This window comes from Helicoverpa armigera, chromosome 23, assembly GCF_030705265.1.
Source record: "Helicoverpa armigera isolate CAAS_96S chromosome 23, ASM3070526v1, whole genome shotgun sequence".
NCBI classification, from domain to species: Eukaryota; Metazoa; Arthropoda; class Insecta; order Lepidoptera; family Noctuidae; genus Helicoverpa; species Helicoverpa armigera.
The window spans coordinates 1,056,419-1,069,023 of NC_087142.1; the positions used below are offsets into that span (position 1 = coordinate 1,056,419).

At 36.7% G+C, this 12,605-nt stretch overlaps 2 protein-coding genes across 4 annotated transcripts; both read left to right on the plus strand.

Annotated features, from left to right (window-relative positions):
• The first annotated feature begins 802 nt into the window (after positions 1-802).
• LOC110376789 (clotting factor B) lies at positions 803-5,079 on the plus strand. Of its 2 annotated transcripts, none has more exons than XM_049837613.2 (6): positions 803-862; positions 940-1,980; positions 2,714-2,906; positions 3,218-3,378; positions 3,678-3,934; positions 4,308-5,079. In XM_049837613.2, exons 2-6 carry the CDS (start codon positions 948-950, stop codon positions 4,461-4,463), a joined length of 1,800 nt encoding a protein of 599 aa, XP_049693570.2. In that variant the 5' UTR covers positions 803-862; positions 940-947; the 3' UTR covers positions 4,464-5,079. The 2 variants fall into 2 exon arrangements, with proteins under 2 accessions (XP_049693570.2, XP_049693569.2); XM_049837612.2 differs by having other exon boundaries at positions 810-858.
• Positions 5,080-8,338: 3,259 nt separating this feature from the next.
• On the plus strand, positions 8,339-12,603 carry LOC110376750 (protein unc-50 homolog). Of its 2 annotated transcripts, XM_064040724.1 has the most exons (7): positions 8,339-8,778; positions 9,105-9,170; positions 9,675-9,795; positions 10,196-10,332; positions 11,017-11,118; positions 11,247-11,270; positions 11,707-12,603. In XM_064040724.1, the coding sequence occupies exons 1-7, from the start codon at positions 8,544-8,546 to the stop codon at positions 11,844-11,846; spliced, it is 825 nt and encodes a 274-aa protein (XP_063896794.1). In that variant the 5' UTR covers positions 8,339-8,543; the 3' UTR covers positions 11,847-12,603. The 2 variants fall into 2 exon arrangements, with proteins under 2 accessions (XP_063896794.1, XP_063896795.1); XM_064040725.1 differs by lacking the exon at positions 11,247-11,270 and having other exon boundaries at positions 8,340-8,778.
• Positions 12,604-12,605: the final 2 nt, after the last annotated feature.

Consider the following 12,605-nt stretch of genomic DNA (forward strand, 5'->3'; position numbering starts at 1 on the left):
AAAATATTGTTGAGTCTAATATTGACGTATGACATGCAAACAGTAGCGTGTATTTTCCGAATCAGTATCGTCTTTATAAATACTTACAATATGTCTTCTTGCACATTGAAATCCGAGTGGACTAACAATTCAATCAAAAACAATTATTATTTATTTCAAACTTTATTCAAAAACACCTAATCTACATGAGTCAAAACAAACACAACTGTAGGCAAAACTTAACGCTCATAAGATTACGCGAACATTTTGAAAACCTATCGTTGCGTGACATCCGCCAAAAACAATCACTAAGAACACTAGCTTGACACAGTTTTGTTACAAAATTCTTTCACGAGACGCTCCTACAGTAACAAATTGACAAATAAAAACAAAACTAAGTTCTAAGAAAGCCTTGGAGAGTGAAACTCTTCGTTTGGGATTAAGGAAATTAAAAAGTTTCTCCTAATCCATCTATGGACATGATTGCAAACTGGTTCTAAAGTTCGAACCAAATTGGAAGGATAAGATATTTTAGGTCATTTGTTGTTCGCACGATTTCTCCTAATATTTTTGGTGGTTTGAACGTTTCTTTAACTTTGTACCTACGATTATTAAACATGTAATTGTCACATCTGGGTGTTAAAGAATATAAGGTCATGTAGTATGCAGTTATTTATGACTACCTAAAGATAACGACCATGCGGGTCAAATATTCAATTACACTATGGAAACTTAAATTTTTAATGGTTATTAACTCTTTCTTTTATGAACCTACACCTCAGATTATTTTTTTTCTATTGTCTTCAATTTCTATTCTTGTTGCAGGTACCCTGACACTATCGCCACCAGCACAATGCCAGTACTCGGATCACCACATGGGTAGGTACGCATCAATTCTGCTGACAACCTACATTCCTCACGCTCAAAGCCAAATGTTTACGAAACAATTCCTTTTTCCAGTGAGCTACATGCAGAACCCGGGTGATTGGAACCCTCACGCGCAGCAGAGAAACCCGCCATGGCACCAGTTCTCCTCACCAAGGAAAAGATCCCCAGAAGCCGTCCAAAGCCCCTACTATAACAGCAACCAGTATCCACAACCCCAATATGTCCAAAATAATCAATACCAACAACCCCAGTATCACCCAGGCCAAAACTTCCAAGGACCTCAGTATTATGATTACGACAGCAGATCTTCAGTAGGCTTCATCCAATCAGATCATAGAAACCCCAATGATCCAAGGCTTCTATCAGATTCAGCATTCACCAGAATATCAGAAACTCTTGGTGCCATAAACACTGTGGGTCACTACCTAGTAGAGATGGTCAGTGATTCACACGAGAGCAATGAAACAGATCCGAACTTACAACAGCTACCTCAAGCCCTTTACACTATAAGTAAAAACGTTTTGGGCAGAAACGTTACCGATAAAATAGCTCCTATAGTAAAGAAGGCGTTACCTAAAGTGTTACCAGATGCTCCTATAACTAAGATAGCGACAGCTGACCGCGTAGATGATGAAGACGATGCTAAGTACTGCACAACTCCTGAAGGGCAGGAAGGTGTTTGCGAAGACTTGAGTAATTGTCCCCAATTGTTGTTGAACTTGGTGAATCTCAGGGAGTCTTTGTGTTTCAAAGATCTGTTTGTGCCTGGGGTTTGTTGCCCGAAAGATGCTATTGTGCCAATTATACAATCGGAGAAACCGATTGTGGCGTCGACGAGTAAGCCGACGTACTTAGTGCCTGTGACGACTCAGAAGCCTAAACCTGTGACGACGAAGAAGCCTTCAGCCGTCTTAGTGTTGACGACTAAGAAACCGAAGCCGTTAACCTCGACGACGAAGCGGCCAGCAGCCACGACTCGGCGGCCTGCGACCACGAGCCGGCGACCTGCGACCACCACCACGGTGACCACGCCGAGGACTCTGCCTACCACTTCATACTACACAGTCGCACCTCCTGTTATACATAATTTCTCCAACATTGTTGACGTTGATGGTAAGAATTATCTTTGAGAACTTATAGCTGTGACTAACTAATCACTCGATTTAGGCTCTTTAGGTAAGTATTACAATTTTATTTATGTTGATCTGTTTTGCTTCTCAGTTTCCCCCGTTATGGTTGTCGAACTAGTGAAATTGCTTTGCTCCACAATAGGCTAGTAACATCGACATTGTGGGCGGCTATCGCAACATCTTGTGTGAACTACTTTTATCGCAACTTGTATCTCAAAGAAAACTTGAGACTACACAATAGAAAGCGAGTTGTGTAAGACCATCATTATAAATAACTGAGTGAAAATAATTAATTAAAATTGGCATGTTCTCAACAAAAAATGAAACCCTGAAACGCTCTGTTATGTCACTTACTTGAGAAGAAAAAGCTACCTACTCATAATTAACTGTATCGAAAATGTGTTTTCTGCCTTACACTATCGTTCCCATCTTATCATCCTTTTGCTGTCAACTGCTGTACGTTGACCTTTGCTGATACTGAAAGTGGTACACTTTGTGGACAGCAAAAGGATGACCAAATAAATACACAAATTCTAATTCCCTATAGCCTAGATAAACTTCTGATATTTACTCGAATATTATTTAATCCCTACATTTTTTATCCTTCACTTACAGTATCCATGGTCACGAGAACGTCAGGATCAAATAATTTTAATAAAACAGCGATAAAAGCCGTAAAAGTAGTTTTATTAAATGTATTATCAACCTGTTTTCAGACTGTGGTCAGCGTGAAGACGAGGGCGGTCGTATCGTGGGGGGAACGGAAGCCAAGCCTGGAGCGTGGCCCTGGATGGCAGCTATATACCTTCACGGCAGCAAACGGAGGGAGTTCTGGTGTGGTGGTACCCTGGTCGGGAAGAAGCATGTGCTTACCGCTGCTCATTGTACCAGAGACTCTAAACAAAGACCGTAAGTATTTTCTGACAGTATGGCCGCTACCGTTGCAGTAATTTCATGAGCCGGTTCGTTTTTGCTGGCTAAAGAAATAACTAAGGATGCATATTGCATAGACAGAAGATCAAATTAAACTGAGACTTACTGGAACGAGTTAAAAGAATCATAATCTCTTCAGCCTTACCCATTACTTTTGGTATCTACTTCCAGTTTCCCCGTTGGAGACGTATTTCTCCATGATAAAAATGAGCCTCTAATGAGGCCCTCCCACCGTCCATACCATAAACCCTATGATACCTTCTTCCTAACACAACTTCATCTTCCAGGTTCCCAGCGCGTCAGTTCAGCGTGCGGCTGGGTGACGTGGATTTAGCACGAGAGGACGAGCCCTCCCGCCCCGTCACGTTGCGCGTCACCGCTGTTCGCGCCCACGACCAGTTCTCCAGAGTCGGCTTCTACAATGATATTGCTATACTTGTGTTGTCAGGTAAACATCTTTTTAATTCTTGGAGACTTGCCCCAAGTCCCCCGACAACATAAATGTAAATTTTCTTAAAACTACTGTTTATAACGGACGTTTATGTGTTGGTGAAAGCAGGCCTTATTGGCCCCGAAAATTAAGAGACAGTCCTCAGAACTCTTCCACCTCTCTATTGTATTCAAGGATGCAAATAGATAAAAAAACATGTGTCTAGTTAATACGTAAGAATCTGTTTCATGCAATAAAAAATTCTGTGTTCAGAGAAAGACCAACTTTTAACAAAGGCTCCTAACTTCTCATTACAGAAAACGTCCAAAAATCGAAATACGTGATCCCAATCTGCCTGCCCCACGGCGAACTAACCCGTCAGACGTTTGACGGGTCCGTAGCCACAGTCGTGGGTTGGGGCACCACTCGCTACGGAGGTGGAGAAAGCTCTAAGCAGCTGGAGGCCAAGCTCCCAGTGTGGAGGAACGAGGAGTGTGATAGAGCATACTTCCAGCCTATTACTGATACGTTCCTATGTGCTGGGTACGCGAGGGGAGGGGTTGATGCTTGTCAGGTAATGAAGGTTTTGTTACTGGAATAAAATTAATTGGTTGGATGTCTATTTTCGTGGTTGTCACGAAAAAGTACTAGGTCTGCAAATGAACTGGAAAATATAATAGATACAGCATGGATACCTATTTTATACTCGGAATTTGATCACGAAAATTGCTAAGAATGCAGGCAGAGCTTCTAGAATCAGCTCAGTACTATAACTGAACCAATTAAAAGCGAAGATAAACTTTAGCGAATTTTATCCAAGTGTACCTTTACAGAAAGCAGTTTTACAGCATTTTAATGAAAAAACGTGAAAGAGCAACCGCTATTTCCATTCCTACATTCTTAATTAAATTGTGCATCTAATCTAATGTCAAATCTTATTCTTCCAGGGTGATTCCGGCGGCCCCCTCATGCTACAAATAAACGGGCGCTGGACGCAGATCGGGGTGGTTTCGTTCGGAAACAAGTGCGGAGAGCCCGGCTACCCCGGAGTTTATACCAGAGTGACGCATTACTCAAATTGGCTACAACAGAATTTAATTTAGGTGTTAAATTAGCTAGATATCTGTTGTTCCTGCTTTATCTGCGTAAATTGACACGTTTTGTGCATAATTATGGGCGATAATATAATATTAATTTATGTATTTTTAGTAGCCATAAGTTAGTGTTCAAACGGTTGAGCAGGAACATACAACAGTCAATGCGTTTAGATAAGTCTGTATAATATGTTAGAGTAAATGGAAAGTTCTAGGGACAGGACGGATTTTGAAAATTAATGAGTTAAATGTTTCATTAAAATCAATTTACCACATAACTGTGCTCGTAAGAAGATCTATGTTTGGGTTGTACTATAACTTTTAATTAAGAGTATTTACCTACCCATTTACTAATAGTACAAGTAAACTATACCGTTTTGAGGTGCTTTTTACCATCTTCCATAATGTTACCAAATGAACTCATACATATTAATAATGATTTAGTTCGATAAGTAACTTAAGATGAAAACTATTTAAAATATTTAATTTTCACTTCAAATCTTCTGCACTTTATCTAATTTATACACAAAACTTGTTCTGAGGAACTATAATTAATAAAATATATTGTGATACTGTTTTAACTGACTGTTAGATTTAAGTTAAATAAAAAAACTTTTGAAATACAGCAGCTTTTTATTTCATTATACACCGGCCGTAGCTAAGTGTGACAATCTATGATTCTTCTGTGTTTTAGACGTGCATGGTTTTGGTAATTTCTTACATGATTGAGCACCCACTAGGTAGGTATCTATTCTATTATTTTACATCTATAAAGAAGAAATCAATCGTTAAAAGCCACTAAAACTAATAATATACCACTTAGCCGTATGTCGCATTTATGCGAATTTGGTCAAGGTTTTAGCTCGATAAATCCTAAGAGATAGCTAAAGACTATTCAAGTTCAAACGATAAGTTAAAAAATTAAAACTAAAAGGATTCATTTGGATCGCATTGGATGCTTCTCCTTTGTCCAAGGTATAGTTATCGGTACGGATATTGAGCCCTGAACTTCACCTGCGCAGAAGCGATTTATTGGTTTATTGCCTTATGTGTGTACAGTGCGCAAAGCGATCCCCACTCTTCCGCCGAGAGCTCAATATCCGTGCCGATAACTGTAATAGCCAGCCCTTTGGTCACGAGAAGCTTTATCCACCTGCCTAGAGAGTTCTTTAAATAAAATGTGGGCGGTATAACGAATAGGTAGTTTTTAATTAAAATGCAAATATGATTGAAAATAAAAATAAATAACGATAAGTTTAAATAATAAATCATTTTAATAGGGTATTACATGCATTTTTGAAATATATCTTAAATAAATTCTTTAGTCTTGATATATCTCTAAAAAATTAAAAAAAAAAAAAATTCTCACGTTATGTACGAATATAAATTAATTGTTTTATCATAATTTCAAATTTCGCGCGTATTTCGCGAAAACGCGGCACACAACGGACGCCATGATTGTTTTTTGGTCATGACGTCATTACGCTACTACAGCTGTCAGTAATACATATTTTGATAGGGTCATTTCGCCTGTTGGCGACCATTTAGTGCAGTTGGCAAGTTTGACGGCGATAATAAAAATGCTCCAGCACTCATTTCCATGTCTTTGTGTAATGTATTCCTTATATACTCTATTTTAAGATTAACTTTCAGTTGTATTAGAAATATCTTACGTTTTCTATTTAAATCGATAAACCTCAGAATTAGGCGTTTTACCCAGTTTGCGTCCACAAAATCCAATTCGCGTCCACCCATGGTCCAGTTCGCGTCCAGCGGCTTTGAAAAGGAATATAGGGGTGAAATTGTTAAGAATTAATAAAGAAAGATTGTATTTGAACAATTTCTTTATTTAACAATACACTTAATTATTAAAAATCAACATTATCATCATTTAAAATTCACTTTACAAAATAAAAATAATTCTTCTCAACATTGGTTTAAGTAACTTAAAATTAGGCAATTAATTTTGAAACTTGAAGAATAAACAGTAATCAATTCTGTTAATTTTACTCTAAATCACAGGGAATGCTTAAGATCCGCCTTGATTATACTAAGTTTTTGGCCATATTATTATTTTTTTTATTAGCCTATGCTGTCCCACTGCTGGGCAAAGGCCTCCCCCATAGCCTTCCATTTTTCTCTGTCCATCGCTATTTGTGGCCAGTCCGAGAGGAAGCTGTCCAAGTCTTCTCTCCAGCGTTTTCTTAGTCTCTCGGTCACCTTCCATCCTCAGGGATCCAGTGTGTGGTGATGTTGGCCCACTTGTCCGGGTGCATTCGACTTCAACTTTGCAGACTTATTGCCCAAATCTACTATGCCCGGATCTTGGACCGGATAATGGTGTTGCGTAGGTATCCGGTCACTAAGCCGTATGCTGAGCAGGCTACGCTCCATGCTCCTTTGGCATACTTTTAGCCAGGACTTTTGAGATTCTGTCAAAGACCAAGTCTGAGCGCCGTAGGTTAGGATGGGCAGAATACACATGACTAGTTTCCGCTTCAGACATAAAGGGAGTTCTCTCTTCATGGACCAGTAGCTCTTCCAGGCGTTTTCGATCCGTAGATCGATTTCCTTTCATATTAAATTAACAAAACAATTTAATAATTTTGTGTAAACATACAACTAAAAGAATTGTTGAGTCAATAAATTATCAGACAAGGTAGCATATTTTTTGCATATTTTTTATAGATTTATTCTTCTCTCGAATAACATTTAACGCTTTATTTAAATCTTCTTCTGTGTATGTTGTCTTTTCCTTCTTTTTTCCTGTATCAGAAGAACTTATCTTAAATGAAATTACTTATATCAGTTGATAATTTAATTATAACCACGTATATATCTTAATAAAAAAATGTACTGTTTAATATATTAATATTAATATATTAAATATATTAATATTAAACAGTATGTTTTAATTATTTTTTATAAGCAAGTATTTAACGAAAACAGAGGACGCAATTTGGTTTATTATTATAGAGGATAGTTTTAGTTCGCGTCCATTGTGGACGCAAAGTGGAAGTTTCGTAAAATTCGATGTAGTAATTCGCGTCCACCTTATTTTACTCGTTAAATATAAAAAAAACATTACCAAATTCATAATAAACATTATACTTTTATTCATCATTAAACTGTAGAAATAGCTATCTATCCTAAAATTCACATAAAACAATATAAAACTTACCATCAAACACGCCGCTGCACACTAATTTTTATACAAAATTCTGCGTGTTTTCGCTTTCTTGTTGAAGAGCCTAGACTAATTATTTTTTCTAAAAGGATTGGTTGGACGCACAGAACGTTTGTCTATCTGTGCGTGCCTCTTATACATTAACGTATTAGCGGTAATGACTTTTCGTTTGATTAGTGTGTTAATTGACTTGTTTTCGAGGATTTTTAAAAGGAGATCGGCAAAATGGACGCGAACTGGGCTATGGACGCGAACAGGCGAAATGACCCTATGTATTGAAAATTTTAACTGACACTACCGTAATGACGTCATTAGCATGGCGGCGACATTTCGTAGTGTTCAAAGACAGATAAAAAAACCTAAAAACTTTAAACTGCAATAAAAAATATATTTATGTACCTTACGAAGTGAAACTAACATTTCCCGATTGCTTTTCCTCTAAACAATCATTGTAATTCACTTTTAATTTTTTTCTCATCTAGACTAAAATACCCTATTTTAGAAACGTACAAAAATGTTTGCCTTCTGTGACTTTTTTTTATTTCCGAACGTAACATCGTAAACGTCATCCATGAAAAATGTTAAATGTCACTCCATTAGTTTCGACGTACACACCATATTTTCAGCATATCAATTATTGCTGTTCCTTTCATTTGTATGTCGTAAGAAAGAGAGATTTATAAATTACGTTCAAGTTCCTGTTCGGCTGGCTAATAAAATTAGAGACTGACGTTTCACCGTGACTAACTTACATTTTATTTTGATAAAAATAAATAAACATGTTTTAATTTCAAATACAAGCCCTTGAATAATATTTAAGGATAAATATTGAACTTTGTTTTCTACCACAACTAGTCTGAATGAGGAGCTAGTGTTAACTTTGGTAGGAAAATCTGTACAAAATGAAGTATTCGACATCGCCTACTCCTAGCTTGAATAACTATCCTAGGAGTACGTCTCCGTTGCCAGCGCCGGCGAATTACCAGCCCACGACAGCCAGTGCTGCTGTGAAGCGCTACAAGTACATCAGAAGACTGTTCAAATTCAATCAGATGGACTTTGAGTTTGCTGCATGGCAAATGGTGTACCTGTTTGTGTCCCCTCAAAAAGTGTTTAGGAATTTCAATTATAGAAAACGTAAGTACTATCTGAATACAAGACAACACTGATGAAAGACATGTGGTGAAAACTTGATAATAATATCTTGTTTAAACAAAGTTTCTGTGAGACAAACTTTGAACTGTGACCTAAATAACTTACGGATAAAAAGTTATAGATTTTAAAACATGATACATATTAAATTCAGCAAACATATTACTTTCATTACAAATAAGCTAAAACCGCTTTTCATGTTAATGATCATACTTAGAGATTTGTGTATAAGTTATTCTCTTTACCTACATACCATGAAGTAAAATTGATTTATAAGGCATTATGTAAAATATAATTGATTTTAATTTCAGACACAAAATCACAGTTTGCGAGGGATGACCCAGCATTCCTAGTTCTTCTTAGTGTATGGTTATTCTGTAAGTATACAATATATGTCTTCACTTTTTAAATTCAATTATGTGACAGCTCACAAGGTTATTCCCACACTACACAATCAATTACTATTGCTAATCTTATCAGTAATCTACAAGTTCTTATCAGCCTCCTCAGAAACATCTCAAACACATATGAAATAAATAAATGGTTCGTAGGATAGGAATTGAACACAACAATAAATACACAGATACATCCAGTGGGACTAAAAGCTTACCATGACTTAGTTAGGAAAAGACTAGGCAGATGAAAGCTTCAACATATAGCATACTTAAAATTTTCATAACATAAAAATCACTCAAATCACCCTATTTTTTATAAAATTTATTTATCTTTGTAGGTAATCGCTAAATGTCCCCTTATTTTTTGTGACACAAATCATTATGAATAATAATCTTAAACTAATCAATAATCTTAAATTTTTAAACATATGAATATAATTGGACCATATATTTTTCAATAATAAACATGTTTATTTGTTATTCCAGTATCGTCAATATGCCTGGGGCTAGCGATGACCCTGACAGCGGGGAAGGTGGCGTTGTTCGTGCTGTTCGTAGTGTTTGTAGACTTTATCGGAGCTGGAGTTGTTGTGTCCACATTGTTATGGTAAGTGCACATACTTCAAATATCTTTAAATTAAATTAAAGTATGCAGCCTGTACATTATTTTTACAACACAATATTATTGACACAGAAGTACACAAAATTAGATGTGAATGAAACAAAAATTAAATAAAAAGGACCATCTAAACCACTGAACTGATTTTAATAAAATTCGGTATTGAGAGAAAGAACATATATTTTTATCTGGACTTTTGAAGAATTCTCTTGGAAACGCGATATAACCGAACTATCCGCGGGCGGAAGCTAGTTGTCAATAAAACAAGGTAGTTTTTCACATGTTCACTATTTACTAGCTGGACCAATACAGTTTTCTCAGGGCCTTATTCCCTTACACCTCAGATCAAACTGCTCATATAACCATATAATAATATTGAACACTACAGGTATGTAAGCAACAAGTACCTGCGCCGCGACCAGGACGGGCCGGACGTGGAGTGGGGCTACGCCTTCGACGTGCACATCAACGCCTTCTTCCCGCCGCTGTCGCTGCTGCACTTCTTCCAGATCGTCTTGTTTGAGAGTGAGGCTTATGTCTTTGTGTTTGATTTGCAGTGAGACAGAACTGTCTCTATAGTATGACGGTATTCTACAAACTTTAAAAATATCTTCAGTCTAACTAACACTTCTTTTATAGGGAAAATCTCCATGCTGACAGTGTAAAATAAGTATACTTTCGTGTAATATAATTTTCAATGTATCATATAATTTTCCAACATAATCATTACACATTTAAATGTGGCAATATATAATAATGAAACGCGCTTTCCGTTGTTACGACATAACATGAAAACGGCTTGACCAATTTGTCTGAAAATTTGAGGGGAGGTAACTTAGACCCGGGAGAAGGATTTAGGATAGTTGTAGTTTTTGTCACCATCCGGCTACGAGACGCGGGTGAAACCGCGAGCGAAAGCTACTATGACAATAAAATAAACGCATATAAACACTTCAAAATGTAAAATCAGTAAGCATCTAAAAAAAAGTAGCAGTCCACCAGCATCAGGAACAGGGTCCAATCTACCTGTGGCTAGGGCCCCAGAGACAAAAGCCTATTTTATTTTATTTTATTTGGGAAAACAAACGATACCACATTACATAGTTCTGTGTATAAAAAGTAACAAGAGGTTGTATTAAACAAAATCAGTTTGTTAATTGTTACGAAGTACTGCAGTCGCTACTTATTTAATGTTTTTTTTCCTTTCAGATGTGCTGTTCCGGGAAACGTTCCTATCGTGTCTGGTGGCGAACTCGTTCTGGCTGGCTTCCATTATCTACTATCTATACATCACATTTTTGGGATACAGCAGTAAGTACTATACCTATTATACATCTTATCACGCCCACCTACCCACATAACACCACCATAAAAAAATTAAAACTTGTGATTTGGTTTGCCACATAGGTTCATAACTAAAATGCACATTGGACTTTCAGATTACGGAAAACTTGTCGATTCGGGTAAGTTTAAACTTAAATGGGGATTTTTTTATATAAAGTAAAAATGGGTTACTCATACGGGGTTTTATTAAACCCCGTAAAATGTTGCTAGGCAATATACTAAAACGAAGTCGATTATGTGGGCTTACTATTTTGTATCTAACACATTTTTGTTCAGGGTTCAGGGAGAACCACTATGATGTATATTCCTTGTCTATTTGCAAGGTCTACATGTTTATAAATTCGATAATTCGTTTTTGAAGTGAAGGACATAATTTGGTGTGGGTGGTTGTTTGATTGAGTGGCTGTTATACTTACAGGTCATGGATATTGTAGTTAAACAGTGTGATTTCGTAAAGTTATATCTCTATACTACTATTACATTTTGCATTCCACATATTCCATGTGAAAAGAAACTCAAAAATATCAGCTTATAACCTACCACGTTTGTCCCCAGATCTCCCGATGCTGCAAAACGCTCGAGTGTTCCTCTTACCACTTCCAGTGCTGGTCCTCTCGTACCTGGCTACCCTCGCGATGGGGTGGAACCTCAGCGAGATGCTCATGCACTTCTACAAGATGAGGGTCCTCCAGTGATTGAGAATCAGTGCATCATTCAGGAGTTGGAGATGCAATTTTTCTATCTAGTGTATTGTTAATACGGGAGGAGGAATGATGGGACTGCATAATGTATTATTAACTAGCTATACCCCGTGGTTTTACCCGCGAACCCAGATAACTCCATGCCATTTTCATGTCAAACGGTTCGGCCGTTTAATATAATAATATTACCAAACACCCACACGAACCTCGCGCTTTTAAGTGTGGTAAACCCTTTGTAACTTAAAGGACTGTATACTACTCACTAACTAAATGTTTTAATGAAGAACTTAAAAAAATGCTGTCTTATCTAAAAACATCAAATATACAGTGAAAACAATGTTTTTAACGTTAAACATATTTAGTGAGTACATTTAGGCACTTGACTGGAAATTAACATTTAGAGATATCACAATAACTTGTACTGTAAGTAAAGCAAAATAAGCAATGATATCAGAGTGCCACTTCGTATGAGATGTATGCCCTCATAGATAGCAAATCAATTACACTATGTATGACTGGTATATAATAAATTAGCTATGTATAGCATTTATACTAATTTTGAAATCTTCTTAAGGCATTAAAAATGTCCTCGATTCCTAATGTCCATTGATATTAAAAACAATGCATTCAAATGAGTATGTAACATAATGTAACAATTACTGAAATTATTTTGTTAAAATTACATCATTTTGTAAATAGTAACATAATTGTATTTTATAAGAAATAAATAAAATAAATTAAACTACGTTTATC

Bases quoted from the DNA above. Each gene is read 5' to 3' on its own strand.
- LOC110376789 (XM_049837612.2), top strand. The intron at 2,907-3,217 runs GTAAGTATTTTC...TTCATCTTCCAG, and splicing joins AGAGACTCTAAACAAAGACC to GTTCCCAGCGCGTCAGTTCA. The intron at 3,379-3,677 runs GTAAACATCTTT...TTCTCATTACAG, and splicing joins TGCTATACTTGTGTTGTCAG to AAAACGTCCAAAAATCGAAA.
- LOC110376750 (XM_064040724.1), top strand. From the start codon at position 8,544: ATGAAGTATTCGACATCGCCTACTCCTAGCTTGAATAACTATCCTAGG. The intron at 8,779-9,104 runs GTAAGTACTATC...TTTTAATTTCAG, and splicing joins GAATTTCAATTATAGAAAAC to ACACAAAATCACAGTTTGCG. The intron at 10,333-11,016 runs GTGAGGCTTATG...TTTTCCTTTCAG, and splicing joins CCAGATCGTCTTGTTTGAGA to ATGTGCTGTTCCGGGAAACG.